The sequence below is a fragment of the Aotus nancymaae genome, unplaced genomic scaffold (genome assembly GCF_030222135.1).
Source record: "Aotus nancymaae isolate 86718 unplaced genomic scaffold, 86718_ANA_hifiasm-v0.15.2.pri h1tg000067l, whole genome shotgun sequence".
NCBI classification, from domain to species: Eukaryota; Metazoa; Chordata; class Mammalia; order Primates; family Aotidae; genus Aotus; species Aotus nancymaae.
In genome coordinates this window covers 8502805-8518915 of record NW_026988482.1, presented here as the reverse complement: position 1 = coordinate 8518915, position 16111 = coordinate 8502805, and the positions used below count along the sequence as shown (strand labels likewise).

The 16111-nt window shown below is 46.6% G+C and overlaps 1 protein-coding gene across 7 annotated transcripts in view; it reads left to right on the top strand.

Annotated features, from left to right (window-relative positions):
- Nucleotides 1–16111, top strand: part of MASP1 (MBL associated serine protease 1) — a 74010-nt gene that overhangs the window by 36212 nt on the left and 21687 nt on the right. For 5 of the 7 annotated variants that reach the window (XM_012470864.3, XM_012470863.3, XM_012470862.3 and 2 more), the window contains exons 6-10: nt 2030–2177; nt 3568–3686; nt 5290–5368; nt 11872–12009; nt 13943–14017. In XM_012470864.3, the coding sequence (XP_012326287.2) occupies nt 2030–2177; nt 3568–3686; nt 5290–5368; nt 11872–12009; nt 13943–14017 (559 nt within the window). The other 2 variants (XM_012470866.3, XM_012470865.3) reach the window with 1 other exon arrangement.

Genomic DNA, 16111 nt, shown 5'->3' with positions numbered 1-16111 from the left:
CCTCGGCCTCCCAAAGTGCTGGGATTACAAGCGTGAGCCACCGCGCCCGGCTGGGTAATCTTTATGAAAGCTAGATTCAATTGAGTTTGCATTTGAAATTAAACCTAAATTTGTCAACACAGTGTAACCTTTGTCTGTTTTCCAACCTCATGCCATGGCACGCCCACTGCCCAGCCAGCATGGCTTCCTGCCTGTTCCTAACACTAGGCAAACTCTTACCCACCTTTGGCCTTGATTTTACATTTGCAGTTTTCTCTACCTAGAACGTGCTCTTCCCTTCTCTTCAAACGGGCTCATACTCATCCTACATATCTGAGATCCACAGTACTACCTCAGAAAGGCCTTTCTGGATCACCTAATTAAAATTATTATATATTATATTGCCATTATAGAAATGACTACTTCTGGCTCACGCCTGTAATCCCAGCACTTTGGGAGGCCGAGGCGGGTGGATCACCTGAGGTTGGGAGTTTGAGACCAGCCTGACCAATATGGAGAAACCCCATCTCTACTTAAAATACAAAAATTAGCTGGGTGTGATGACACATGCCTGTAGTCCCAGCTACTCGGGAGGCTGAGGCAGGAGAATCACTTGAACCCAGGAGGCAGAGGTTGTAGTGAGCTGAGACTGCACTATTGCACTTCAGCCTGGGCAACAAGAGTGAATCTCCGTTTTAAAAAGAAAGAAAGAAAAAGGGAAAGAAAAAGAGAGAGAGAAAGAAAGAAGAAAGAAAGAAAGAGGAAGGAAGGAAGGAGAAATAAAAGTGATTATTTCTATAGGTTACATAGATTTTACTACATAAATTATAAACATAAGACATATATTTCTATTACATGTGCATATCATCCTGATTATTTTTATAACCCTTATGACAGCCTATAATTCTTTTGTTTATTATTTATTATTAGTCTCCCCCAACTATAGACTGCAGGTTCTTTGACAGCAGAGATCTTCTCTGCTTTATGCACCAGACAGTGCTCTGCCCTTCTCTGAGCCACAATATGTTCATCTCTAAGCAGAGGATTTTTTTTTTAATTTTACTTTTTCTGGGATACATGTGCAGAACGTGCAGGTTTGTTACAGAAGTATACATGTGCCATGGTGGTTTGCTGCACCCATCAACCCATCATCTAGTTTTTTTTTTGGTTTTTTTTTTTTTTTTTTTTTTTGAGACTGAGTCTCACTCTGTCACCCAGGCTGGAGTGCAGTGGCATGATCTGGGCTCACTGTAACCTCCACCTCCCAGGTTCAAGTGATTCTCCTGCCTCAGCCTTCTAAGTAGCTGGGATTACAGGCGTGCGCCACTACACCTGGCTAATTTTTGTATTTTTAGTAGAGATGGGGTTTCGCCAAGTTGGCCAGGATGGTCTCCATCTCTTGACCTTGTGATCCACCCATCTTGGCCTCCCAAAGTGCTGGATTACGGGCATGAGCCACCACACCCTGCCCATCATCTAGGTTTTAAACCTCACATGCATTAGGTATTTGTCCTGATGCTTGCTCCCCACCCACTGATAGGCCCCAGTATGTGATGTTCCCCTCCCTGTGTCCATGTGTTCTCATTGTCCAACTCCCACATTGGAGTGAGGACATGCGGTGTTTGGTTTTCTGTTCCTGCATTCATTTGCTGAGAATGATGGCTTCCAGGTTCATCCATCTCCCTGCAAAAAACATGAACTCATCCTTTTTTATGGCTGCATAGTATTCCATGGTGTATATGTGCCACATCAATGCCAGTCTATCATTGATGGACATTTGAGTTGGTTCCATGCCTTTGCTATTATAAATAGTTAAGCAGAAGATTATTAACCTGCCTTGTCCACGTCAAGAGCCATTGTAAATTATAAATGAGAGAGTGGAGATGAAACCATTTGGTGACTGGTCAGGCTCATTAAAAACCTAAGTGAATACCAAGGGTTCACATGGAGGTTTCCAGAAAACCCAGAGTGCAGTGGAGAGGTGCTGCCTGCAATGGCTACGTTGGCTGCTCAGATGGAACCCTCTCTTTCTCTCTCTCATATTTTGCAGGTCAAAGTTGGTCCAAAAGTTTGGGGACCATTCTGTGGAGAGAAAGCCCCAGAACCCATCAACACCCAGAGTCACCGTGTCCTGATCCTGTTCCATAGCGACAACTCGGGCGAGAACCGGGGCTGGAGGCTCTCATACAGGGCTGCAGGTAACCTCTTCCTTCCCAGGTCACACTGAGCTGCTGTGCTTAGCCTTTGCAGAGGCAGTGGCTGAGAAGGAGGGGGGCAGGCTTGGATCTTCTCTGGGGACCTGATGGAACTCCCAGTTGAGCAGCTGGGGACCAAGGCGCGTGCTCTCTCCTGACTCAGTTTTCCATGTATAAAATGAGGGCAAAGGCAACAATAATGTCAGGTGGACTAGACTGGTGGCTTTCAAAACATGTACTTCAGTATCACATAGAGAGATTAAAGAAAAAGAAATCTTGTTTCCTGAACTCTACCTCTCACACTGATTCAGTAGACTTGGGGACGGCATTTTCAGCTCCAGCCTTCTCCAAATCTAGGGCTAGAATTTGGATATGGGCCTGGAGCCCAGAATGTTTCATTATGGTGCTTTGTCTCCTTGTGGGTGCCCCCATCAGCAAAGCCCCTGGGTCTCATGCCCCTGTCCCCTGAGACAGCCAGTCCTGGCCCAAACCTTGATCGAGCCACTTGACCTGCAGAACTGGTCTGTAGGAACTCAAGGAGGGAGAGGGTGAACATCAGTGACAAAAGATCTCAGCTGGACATGACCATTCAGTTCATAGACTGAACCCCTGGCCTGGCCTGCATTATCACATACACTGCTCAGATTGGGGAGAGCAGAGACAATATTAACAAAGGAGAGTTTGTCTCTGAAAAAGTGTCAGGGATAGGCCCAGGCCTGAAGAGTCTGTCAGATTTAGCCTTTTGAAGAGAGGACTCAGAGGCATATGATCACAGTCTTTCTAATGCTTTGAAGAAGGGTCTTGGGAAGAAAGAGCAATTTAGGTCATCCTTAATGGCCCAAGAGGACAAATGAGTAAAAATTACAGGGGCATGAATTTCAGCTAATAGGAAAACAGTGTTCATGTACTTAGCAGAGTCCACTACTGAAAGGTACAGGTTAGGGAGGCATTGAGCTCCCTGTCACTGTGTCCCCGAGCCGCCGTGCTTAGCCCTCCCAGGGGTGGTGGTTGAGGGAGGAGGGATGCAGATTTGGACCTGGTGGCGCTCCCAGCTGAGCAGTATGTTTGGTGTCTACTGCGGAGGATATTGTAAGAGAAGCATCAGACAAGGATTGGATTTAATGACGTTTAACATTCCTTCCAATTCTGAGTTTTAATGAAATCATCTGGCCAACCATTTCATTCTACAAGTAAGAACTTGGTGGTCCAAGTTGGAAACTGTCCTATTCACGGTTCCAGAATTAGTCTCTTGCAGGGCCTGGAAGATCCACGTCTCCAATACCCAGTTTCATATTGTATTCACCTTCATCAGGCCTTGCTTTCTAGGGACTGGCCCTTTAAGGTAAGACTTCTCATTTTCTCACCTGCTGTTCTTTCATTTGCTCCCCACCAGGAAATGAGTGCCCAGAGCTACGGCCTCCTGTCCATGGGAAACTCGAGCCTTCCCAAGCCAAGTATTCCTTCAAAGACCAAGTGCTCGTCAGCTGTGACACAGGCTACAAAGTGCTGAAGGTGCAGAGCCCTGCCTGGGAAAGGGGAGTGACTAGCCCACAGAAAATCTCCCCCCCTGCCCCCTCCCCAGGGCAGATGGGCTGCCAGCACTGGTCATAGTTCCAGCACAGAATTTCCTAGCTGCCCATCAACTTCTCAAATGCTCCGGAAATTCCAAAGCATGTATCCCAGACATTCTCACACTCTGAAAATGGCACAAAAGTTTGTTCCCCTCCCCCGAGTCAGAGCATGAGTGGGTTTGAATTTTAAAAATATGGGCCAGGCACAGTGGCTCATGCCTGTAATCCCAGCACTTTGGGAGGCCGAGGTGGGTGGATCACAAGGTCAAGAGATCGAGACCATCCTGGCCAACATGGTGAAACCCCTTCTCTGCTAAAAATACAAAAATTAGCCAGGTATGATGGTGTGCACCTGTAGTCCCAGTTACTCAGGAGGCTGAGGCAGGAGAATTACTTGAACCTGGGAGGTGGAGGTTGCAGTGAGCTGAGATAGCACCACTGCACTCCAACCTGGTGACACAGCGAGACTCCGTCTCAAAAAATTAAATAAATAAAAATATGGATCCATACAGCTCTATGATCAAGGCTGAGAACTGTAAACAAAGTTCATCAGGCTTATAGGGTAGAGTGGAATGGGATACCAGAAAAGGAAGCAGACATTTTAAAAGTAGGAGATGGGGCCGGGCGTTGTGGCTCCCAACACCTTGGGAGGCCAAGGCAGGTGGATCACCTGAGCTCAGGAGTTTGAGACCAGCCTGGCCAAAATGGCAAAACCCCATCTCTACTAAAAAATACAAAAAATAGCTAGGCGTGGTGGTTGGGCACCTGTAATCCCAGCTACTTGGGAGGCTGAGGCAGGAGAATCACTTGAATCCAGGAAATGGAGGTTGCAGTGAGCTGAGATCGCACCGTTGCACTCCAGCCTAGGTGACAAGAGCAAAACTCCATCTCAGAAAAAAAAAAAAAAATGTAATGGATGGGTTCCCCTCATTCTCCCAACCCCTGAAGCAGTAGTTCTAGGAATCACGTGGTTAGCTTTAAAAAAAAAAAATCACCTCTCAGCTCTCACTTTAGATCAATTAAAGCAGACATTTTGGGGCTGGGACCAGTGATTGGTGCAGCCAAGCTAGAAGACCACCGCTTTCAAGGAATAGTTCTCCGAGAGGGGTCCTCAGTCTCAGCATCACAGGGGACTTGTTGGAAATGCAAGTGCTGGGGTAGGCCAGCCCCACTGAATCAGAAACTCTGGGGGAGAAGCCCCCCAGCCCGTGTTTTAGCAAGCCTTCTAGGAGATGCTGACCACTTGCCCTAGTTTGAGAGCCACTGCTCTGAAAAAGGAGTCAATGCTACAGCTTTCCCTTCATAGAGAGTTGCCCAAACCCCTTCTTACACACAGCCCTTGCCCCTCTCTGGAGTATGAAAAGGGAATATGAATTCAACATGTATCTTTCCCCTACCTTCAAGCTTGCCCTTGGAGGCCCCTGGGTGGAAAATCTCAATCGAGGACAGGCACATGTGGAACTTGAGTTGGTTTTGCCAGGAAACAACCTCTGACACCACCCCCACTTCCTTCTTCCCACTCCCTTCTTCCTGTCTCTTCCCAGGATAATGTGGAGATGGACACGTTCCAGATCGAGTGTCTGAAGGATGGGACGTGGAGTAACAAGATTCCCACCTGTAAAAGTAAGAAAGCCTAATGGGTTGTTATAAAGATAGTGAGCTCCCCAACACTGGTGGGATACGGGCAGAGCATGCAAGGGTGAAAGCGTGGCAGGAGTACTCTAAGGGGGATGGGAGCAGGAATTTAACAGACACACAAGGGTTGGGGACAAAAGAATATCAATGCCCCTTTTGGCAATCAGACGTTAGGATCCCAAAAGAAACTTCTTGTGGTCCCCAGTTTACTCTGTTAAATACCAATTTTACTTCAGCCTAATAGAAGGGTTGCCAGACTTACTAAAGGAATAGCGTGTGTCCAGGCTTGAAACCAGCTTTGGCAATTGCTAATTCAGGAAACTAGTTTGGTGCTGGTGCCCAGAGCTGAGTGACCTTGCTAGTCTTCACGTGGCCGTGAGCCGTATCCCCTCTGTCTTCTGAGACAGCTCATGATTTAGGGCTGTGCGGGAAGGGCTGTGGGGTCAGCGCAGCAGGCCTGCATGAAGCAGAGGATACGGCTCTTCACTGGCTGCTGGGACCCAGAGTTCTTGCTTTGGCCCTGCCCCTAACCAACTCTGTGACTGAATAAGACCCTTCGCCTCAACTATAAATTAAGGAGTTTGGACTACCTTTATATTTTATAATACGTGCCCATTGGTTTTAAAATAATATAGTCTATATATATCATCTACTGAGCTTTGTAAAAATACAAGCTTCCAACCACTTCACCTCACCACCACCCCCTGCAACCACCCCTCAGCACTCAGGTGGTTTCAATGAAAGATTTCTAAGGACCACAGTTTTAGAAACTTATCTATGGCCAACATTGATGAGAGGCAGCACAGCGACAGAAATAGTCAGGGAAGGAAGGGAGAGAGAAGAGGGAATTTGCTTTACAATGGAGAGGTGAGGTCAAGAATTAGAGCCTGGCAAGGTGGCTCATGTCTGTAATCCCAGCACTGTGGGAGGCAGAGGTGGGTGGATCACTTGAGGTCTAGAGTTCCAGACCAACCTGGCCAACATGGTGAAATCCTGTCTCTACTAAAAATATAAAAATTAGCTGTGTGTGGTGGTGCATACCTGTAATCCCAGCTACTCGGGGGGTGCTGAGGCAGGAGAATTGCATGAACCCAGGAGGTGGAGGTTGCAGTGAGCCAAGACTGTGCCATTGCACTCACTCCAGCCTGGGTGACAGAGCAAGACTTTCATCTCAAAAAAAAAAAAAAAAATCAAAAAAACTAGGATTGGAGTTGGTCCCACCCATCTTCCTTTCATTATTTCATGCAAACTGGAGCACTGTCCTCTTCCCTTTCTCCTACATGGCCTTGATTCAGTAGGCAGACAAATGTCCTTCCATTGTCCCAAGGGGGACATTCCCTTAAGGCAAATCCCAGGCAGAACTTTGAAGTGAAATATGCTTGTTCTTAGTTTTTCCTTTCGTATGATGTGGCTGGAGTCAGAGCCTAGGGTGGGGAAAGAGGGGGCATTTCATGGCTTTAACAAAATGTTTCAAAAAATGTTGACTGGATGCCTGTGCAGAGTTCTATGGGGAAGTCAGATGGAAAAGACAAGGGCCAGGCACAGAGGAACTCAAGTGCTGGTGGCCACAGCCACCACCTCCCCCAGTCTGAGGCTCTAGGTGCAGTGCTGTGAAAGCATTGTAAGCGAAGCACCGCAGAACAAAGCAAGGGCCATGTTGAAGGAGAAGGTAAAGGAGGATATGGGGTGTCTGGGACAGAATCAGGCTTTGGAGTCAGGAAGTTCTAGATTCAAATGCAGATTCTACCAGCTGAGCGTCTCTAATCGATGTATTCAGACTCATTTAGCCTCAGTTTCCTGCCCTCAAGATTGGTCTGGGGATTAACTGGGTTAATATACACACTATACCGATGGAGGGCCGGAAACGTGCAAAAGATCAACAAACTCCTCCTCCCCCAACCCAATCCCCTTACTGGGAAGAGGTTTCATTTCTCTCATTCATATTTTTGGATAATGTTTCCTTGATTAATATTTTTCCCTGACTTGTGTTAGCATACAACAGAACACCCTGTCATTTTTTAGTAAAGAGGAATTGTTTCTCTCCCTATTATTACCCTATTCTCCCAAAATAGGCTGGATTAAGACTGTTAGAATTCCCATTCAGGCATACGCAGCATCTTTTCTCACTCAGTAAGTATTTATTGAGTATCTCTCTGTACCAGGCACTGTGCCAGGTCCTAGGGGAAAGGCATAGACAGGACTGAGGAGTTGAGAGTCCCCAGGGATTGTGGGGTACAGGGCTGGAAACAGACAAGAGGTGTGCACTGTGTGGTAAAGAAATGTGCACTAGGAAAGAGGCTGGGAATTATGGGTCGTTGTTCTGGCCCTGCCTCCACCTTGCTGTGGTGACCCCGGACAAGTTCTGTTCTACCCTGAATGCTGTCAAGTGAGGGTTTGAACCAGATGCATGCAAAGCTCCCTCCAGGGACAGATTTTTATAATCCTCATGAGCCAGGATGTATGACTCTGCAAATTCTCAGAATGATACAAATTCCACAATCCCAACTGTTCTTCACACTGGCTGTACCTAAACTGTGCATTCTTAATCAATTCTAGTGGAGTGATTTCTGTATTTCCTGCATAAACTGTTTCTGCTTTGCTTGCTAATTTCTCTCTCTCTCTCTCTTTCTCTCTCTATCTATCTTGCTCTTCCTCTCTCTGCTTCCTTCCTCTGTATCTCTTGATCTCTCTTTGATCTTCACCATGGTGGCAGAAAACGAAATCGATCTGGAGAGCGAACTCAAGTCAGAGCAAGTGACAGAGTGAATGACGGGACCACACACAAAGCAGACATCCAGAAATGGATCACTCCCAAGACCCCCGAGGCCCAGAGCTGCACCTCCCCTCCCACCAAACAACACTCCCGTGCCCCTTTCAGTGTGGATTAGAATGAGTGCTGAACAAGGCAACATGATCTCAGCCGTTGAAGCTGCTACATGAGTGAAAACAAATTCTCCACTTGAGGGTTTGCCTGTCATTCAAACACTACTCCAGAAAATAATGAAAAAAAAATATGGGATTTATTTTAGCACCTCTGAGTGGACTGTACTTTTCTCAAAGGAAAAAAAAAATGCCTTTGGTCCTAGAGACACAAGATTTAATATAAAATCATGTGGCCTCAGGCTGACCAGGTCAGAGTGGTTTCTAATCCATTCTACATTTCAAGTTTAAATGAGCCAGACTGCCTGTGACTTTATGAATCTGAAAGTGTCACCTGTTGCTATTTTCTTAACCACCATGAGTATGTAAGGCAAATAATAACTCACATAGTGTGGATTTTTGAGAATCTGAATGTTTTCTCATTCACGCAAGTATCCCTTTACCCCTCCCTAGCGCGGGGCTGAAACGTCATCATTAGAACTTCTTTCCTCTGGGGCTTACAAGTTTATGTTTCTTAAAATTTGCTGATTAAAAATTTTAAAAAGATAGGTATCACACTTGAAAGCAGTGGTCCCAGCTCTGTGCCATGGGACATCACAGGTCCTAACCAGTGATAGAGAAAGGGCTAGGGAGTGGCAGCAGGAATCTCTGCTTCCATCTGAACATCTGGACACACGTGTCAGAGAACCTTTGCATTAAATGGACTGCCCGATCTATTTGGTGATTAAATGGCTATGTGGTGAGGGCACAGCTCTGGGCAGTCTGGAGCCTGAGGTGCCATTCTTGACTAGAGGCACCACTGAAGGAAGAGATGGGCTGTCTGCTAAAGACAAGCGTCAGTTGAACAAATGTCTTTAAACCTACAAAGTATTAACAGCAATCACAGTACCATACAGGGAATCAGAATTTAAGAGGAAGCTTTGATATATATCCAAATAATTGTCATAGCTTCGATGTGGGCAGCATGAGATACATGCCATCAAAGAAATATGAGTGAAAGTTCCGAACAAGGAAGCAGCCCTGCCCATTTAGCATTAGAAAGGCTTTCAAGAGGAAGGAGTGTTTCATCAAGGCCTCCAGGGTGGCCAGAGCATGGACACAGGATGCCCCAGGCAGCAGGGATGGCACCAGCCTCCTCTTGGGAGCAGGAGGCAGCAGGGGAGCACACTGAAGGAGCTGGTGTTTGGAGGGTAGGTGCACCAAGGGGAGAAGAGAAGATGAGGCCAGGGAGGGCGCTAGAGCCCAATTCCCCCAGGCCTGAGTACCAGGGTTAGCTGACCGTGCATCATTCTCTAGGAAGACCCCCAGTACAGCATGTCACGCTTGGAACTGCAGGTCAAGATAGGTGTGTCTGGAGGAAAATAAGTGTCAACAAGTAATTACCGTGGAGATGGGGTGTCGGGTGGTACCGCCAAGGCCAGGGGAAAGAGAAGGGTGTTTTGATTCCGGAGTGTGGAACTGGCCAGAGAGAACTTTAGAGAAAAGGATAAAACCCTTCCTAAAGCAAAGAGCATGACCAGCGGAGGAAGCAGGGTCTAGTATGTCCTGATTTTGCCAGACAGAGCTGCTCAATGGGAAGTCACTTCCAGGTCCCGGAGAGATAAGGCTTTTTCCCTGCCCCTGTGGACCTGGAAAGAAAGTGCAGCCCTCCACACTGACACAACCCTCTATGCGCCACTATTTATCACCCCTCTACCTAGTTGTAGGGCCAGCTGTATCAGTGGGCAAAGATGCTTCTCTGAAGTGATGTGAAAGTAGGTCCTCCACCCAGAAAATATCTGTCCCCCAGCATCAGCCACATAACAGGCTCCCAGGGGCCGACCATCTAGCCACCCTAAGGCCAACCCTGGAACTCCTGAACTAGGTGGTCAGGTCCTGAGACCACTTTGACAAGATGAACTGCTGGAGCAAAGTTAAGGGACATGAGTCATACCAATACCTAGGTACCAGGTCAGTGGCATTTTCTAAAAACAGAGGAAAAATCTTCTTTAGCAGAAAATAAATTCAAAACTGTTAATAGTATTTAAATAACAAATATGATTGCCTCATTATCCTAGTGTTGAGCTGCACACGGTTACCTCACAGAGTAGAAGAGCATCTCTACTTTTGGATCATCAAAACAAATGGAGATGATTTGTCCAGCGTGATTGGATGGGAGGCCAGGGCAAAACCTTGGCTTGCCTTCTTTGTGGATAAAAAGTACCTATATTTATGCCCTTCCTTCATCTTCTCCTCCAACCTGGAGGGTCTTGGAATTATTTATGTTTTGAATGGACTCTCTAATCAAAAAGAGATGAATTTGGAGTCCTAAAGTTAAAATCACAATGTCTAAATAGCACTCAGAGGTAAATTATCCCTCACTATTTCCCAAAATGACCAGGTAAAATTCAGGAGGACATGGAACTTTGGAAATTTTACCAAGGCTCTGGAAATTCTGACAACTGATATCCAGCATTAGCCAGCTAATATCTAGAACAGGCCATTTAACTGGAAAACAGACCCTTAGGCACTATTAGTTCCATTTACTAAAACAGCACTGGATTTGAGGTCAAATCTAGCTCTCACACTTGTTTTCTGGAATTGCTATACGACCTTACATGAGTCAAGTCTCCTCTGTAGGCTCATAGATAAAATTAAAGAGGACATTCTAGATTGCCTACTTCACGTTTCTTTCCAGCAGTGAAATTCTGTGATTCGTCTATGATTTTTCAACTCTGGAGTTGGCTGTTATACCTAAGATTAGGATTTCCTCAGGAATGAAAAGATTGACAAATTTGGGTCCAGAGCCTCTGATGTGGCTGTGAAAAGGTGCCAACTGTCAGCTGACTCACGCTGGGCTCCATCAGAGCTACAACTCCCCTAATACCGAGCTGGACTGGAAAGCTCCCCAAAAACCACCTCTGAGGAACAGGTATCTTTAGTCATGTCCTGTACTAGGACTTCGGCCAGCTCCAACGCCCAGCCATTAACAATTACAGAAAACGAACAGGGGAAGACTGAAAGCCGATCTGCCTCTAACCCTGCCTCCTGCCTTCTATGGCCAAGCAAGTTGCCTGTAGAGAGGCAGCAGGGTGGGGCTGTGTACTCATACAGGAGCTGGGTTTTTTGTTTTTTGTGCCAAACTCTAATGTGAGCGCATTAGCTGCTCTCAGCCTGTGGTTGGGACTAGAAGAACAAAAGATTATTTGGTTTATGTCAACTAGAATTTTCTCACTAAGCCAAGGGTTTCATGCTAGGGCACAAGAGGCAGAGAGCATTGCCCAATAAAACTAGAAGTCAAAGAAAGGGACCGTGGTGGGGAAGAGACTGGAGTCTGCTTAAATCTCAGTAGGTCTTCCCCTACCCAAAACGGACACCGGCCAGGTGAGTTGACCACACAGTAGTACCATAATGTATGAGAGAGACCGCAAAAGCAGGACCACTGGTAGATTCACGGGTTGTACACCGCACATCCCGGGGGCACCATTCAGAGGCATTATACTCTTGCTTTCTGGAATTGTGTGCAGTACACAACCCGTACGTTTGCATGAGACTGATCCATCAGATAAGAGGATACATCCGAAAGAGGATGAGCAAAAAGCAGTTGAGGGATCTCACTTCTTCTCTCTCAGTTGTAGACTGTAGAGCCCCGGGGGAGCTGGAACACGGGCTGGTCACCTTCTCCACAAGGAACAACCTCACCACATACAAGTCTGAGATCAAATACTCCTGCCAGGAGCCCTATTACAAGATGCTCAACAATATCACAGGTGAGCCCTCCATGCTAAGCCATCCTACTTCCATCTCACACTCTCGGGGCCTCAGGGTTGGGCTGGGGGCTGAGACAGCTCTGAAAGGAATCACTGCTCATGCACGTGTAGAGCCTGATAAGGCGAAACATGTCACTCACGCATCTTCTCATCAGGTTCTCACTTTCCATGAGCTTGTGTTACCGTGTCCATATAGAGAGGCAGAAACGGTCTCAAGACGAAAACCCAGGCTTTTTTTTGTTTTAATTTTAAATCTAGCACTGATTTACTAATGAGTTGTTGGTGAGAGCATGAAGGAATCACAAATTCACACCACTAAGGGAAGATACGAGACTCTAAAGAAAGCTTGGAATCTCCCAAGTTAAACTCCTTCATGTAGTCTGAGGCTGAGCTGGGCTTTCCAATAAATGGCCAGTATTGCTGCTCCACCCAGTATCTGCCTTGGCTTCTGGGTGAGGGCAACATCTCACCAGGCCAGACCCATTCAGCAGGTAGGGGTCCTTCCTTCAAAGACCTGTTCCCCTGAGAAGAACAGGGTCCATGCAGGGTTGGGGAGTGAGACGCAGATCCTCTGCCTCTCCAGGTCACCCAGCATATGCCCTGACCATAGCTCAAGCACAGCCACCGCAGTCTCTGTCCAGGCCTCATCCATGCCACCTGGCAGGGAGACCCCTGACTGCCCCAGCAACTGGGCAGCAGCACGCTGGCCAAAGCATGAAGAACCAGCAATAACCTGTCCATTGGCCACACTGGGAGGTTGGTTGGAACTGGGAGGAAAAGTGCTTAGAGACATAAACTGCCTCTTCCCTGCCTTGTGGCTGCCCAACACCCCCTCAACACACACTCATAGTCCCTAGCAGAAAAGGAACTCTCAGGGAGAAAGGAAGGCCCATCGGCTCTGCCTCTCTGGCATGCAAGCACTGAGAACATTCTCCTGACTCACCTAAGCCTCCAAGTTCTCTTTGTTTTTGTTTTTGAGACAGGGTCTCATTCTGTTACCCAGGCTGGAGTACAGTGACGTGATCTCAGCTCACTGCAACCTCCGCCTCCTGGGTTCAAGCAATTCTCCTGCCTCAGCCTCCGAAGTAGCTGGGATTACAGGTGCTTGCCACCACACCCAGCTAATTTTTGTATTTTTAGTAGAGACAGGGTTTTGCCATGTTGGCCAGGCTAGTCTCGAACTCCTGACCTTGTGATCCACCCACCTTGGCCTCCCAAAGTGCTGGGATTACAGGTGTGAGCCACTGTGCCTGGCCCCAAGTCCTCATTTTTAAAAGAGGGAACAGTGATGAAGCTCTTAGAGCTATTGTGAGACTCCAATGAGACGGTGGCCACAAATGTGACTTATTAAAGTCTGTCAAATGGAGAAGAAAGCAAAGGGTGTCTGTCCAACAGAGAGCCATGTGAGCCCAGGTCTTTGTGACAAGTGAAGGGGAGGTGCCTGCCAGGGGCTGGGCAGCATGGGATGGGGAGGAGAGCAGCCCTCAGCCAGGCAGCAGTGGGATTCCCCAGAGCTTTGGACAGACGCCATGCTGAAGAGTGTGGTGCTTATTTTTGAGGGTGACAGCAAGCCGTTGGTGATTCTGAGATGAGAAAGGACATGGTCAGATTCCCATTTTAGAAAGATCCTTCAGGTCGCACAGGAGTTTGATAGAGGGACTAGGATGATAGCCCTAGGGGTATTTGAAGGCTATTTGGAGGTTGATTGGTCTCTTTGGAGGATTATATCCCGGAGACTACCTGCCACAGCCTTCCACTTTCTTCCTCATTCTTTTTAGTACATCTAGGCTCAGAATTGTATCTGAGCCTACGTGACCATTTGGAAGACTTTTGTAATAACTCACTTTAGAGAAATTAAGTACCCAGATCTATTTTCCATGAGCTACAATCAACCATTTTCTCCCTCTTCTCCTAACCTCTTTCACTAATCCAGGTATATATACCTGTTCTGCCCAAGGATTCTGGATGAATAAAGTACTGGGGAGAAGCCTGCCCACCTGCCTTCCAGGTACCTCACTCTCCAAATCCTTTGCCTCAAGGTTTTCCATCCAAGGCCCTAGGGCCCCAGGTTTTCTGGCTGTTAATAGGGAGATGGGGGAAAGGGGAGGTGATGCTTTGGTTGCTTTTTAAGAGATGTCTTCAAAAGGTGAAAGGTCAGAGAAGCCCTGCTTCACACCTTCTCAAACCAGCCTGTACATTCTGCCTCTTCCATCACTCCAAGAGCCCTCCTGTCCTTTCTCTGTGCCCTTGCCACCAGCTGTTTCATATAACACAGTTTGTGTGTGTGCCTGCTATCATGAGAGGGAAATTTAAAAAGTGGGCACCCTGTCCTCAAGCAGTCACCATGCTATCAAGGAGATGATAAGACAGACAACATCACGATAGGACAGAGTGAGAAATTCTTTCTTCCAAACAGCAACGTGGTCAAGCCTTTCTGATTGCTGCCTTTCCCGTGGTTTACTTACTAACTCCACTTTAAAATGGAAAGAAAATTTTGTGGTAACAGGAAGTGTCACTGTGCATACAGATTTTGGGGACATTTGCTTTAGCATTAAAAGTATGGGCTGGGCATGGTGGCTCATGCCTGTAATCCCAACACTTTCGGAGGCCAAGGCAGGCGGATCATCTGAGGTCAGGAGTTAGAGACCAGCCTGGCCAACATGATGAAACCCCATCTGTACTAAAAATACAAAAATTAGCCAGGCGTGGTGGTGCATGCTTGTAATCCCAGCTAGTTGGGAGGCTGAAACAGGAGAATCGCTTGAACCCAGGAGGTGGAGGCTGCAGTGAGCCAAGATTGCACCATTGCACTCCAGCCTGGGTGACAGAGTGAGACTCCGTCTCAATAAATAAATAAATAGTATGGATAATTTGCATTGCAATCACACTGTGTAGCTACTCAAGTCAACTTAAAAAAGTATAGCCCCAAAATGCACACTCTAGGGTTAAGCAAATAATCCACAAAAAATTAAATTTAATATTTACAACATAGTAATTTATACCTTTTTTTTAAAAAAAAAGCAAGAATGGCAGTAGTTTAATGATACAGTCATTCAAGACAGCATTGAGGAATACTGAAAATTAAGTGTCCTGTCTAATTCCATCTGCATGTTTGCACAAACAGCAGGAAATCTGCAATATGGTTAAGCACTGGGAAATATTTGTATTTTACTGAATGAGAGTGTTGGGTAAACTGACATAGTGTATTATTATATTAATGGTACATTTCAGTAACCTTCCATGTTCACTCAGTAGGTATATTAGTCTGTTCTCACACTGCTGATAAAGACATATCCAAGACTCGGTAATTTATACAGAAAAAAGGTTTAATGGACTCACAGTTCCACATGGTTGGGGAGGCCTCACAATCATGGCAGAAGGCAAAAGGCACATCTTAAGTGGTGGCAGGCAAGAGAGAAATGAGACATAGCCAGTTTGGGACATGGCCAAACATATCAGTAGGCTTCTAGATATCAGACTAGACATTAAAATGGAAAGGCTAAGGCGTTGTCTATCATTCATCCTTAAGAAGTGAAGAACATGTTAGCATTTGGGAGTCAGGTTTTGACCATCACAGGTGCTATGGGACCCCAGAGAAGAAGAAAGTAACAATGCCTGGTTGTCTATGACTGGAGGGGTAAGAACTGATTAGGAAGGCTTCACATAAGAGGTCTTCATTTCTTAGAAAAACTTACGAGGAAGTGGCGTAAGGGAATGTTCATCCCACCCACTCTGCTGATTCCACTTACCTCAGTTAGGCTTGCCCAGAAGCACACCCATGGGCTCCAGGCAGCGAAGCCTCAGAGAAGACAGGAATGGTGGAGCTGCAGCACACTGAAGGATCTGGGCATGGATTATTAATCCATGGCCCATTTTTGCTAAAATACTATGTGAGCCAAAGAAAGCTAGGGATAGGTTGCATGCTGGAAATTCATGTCGCAACCTTTGGAAAGGGACAAGGCACTGGGCAAGGAGTCAGGGCCCTGGGTACTAATCCTGATGCTGCCATTTCCTAACTGTGATCTTTGGTAAGTAATTTCACATCTCTGGATCTGGGATCCCATACCTCAGAAGTAAAGCATCAGGACCAAGAGACCTATGA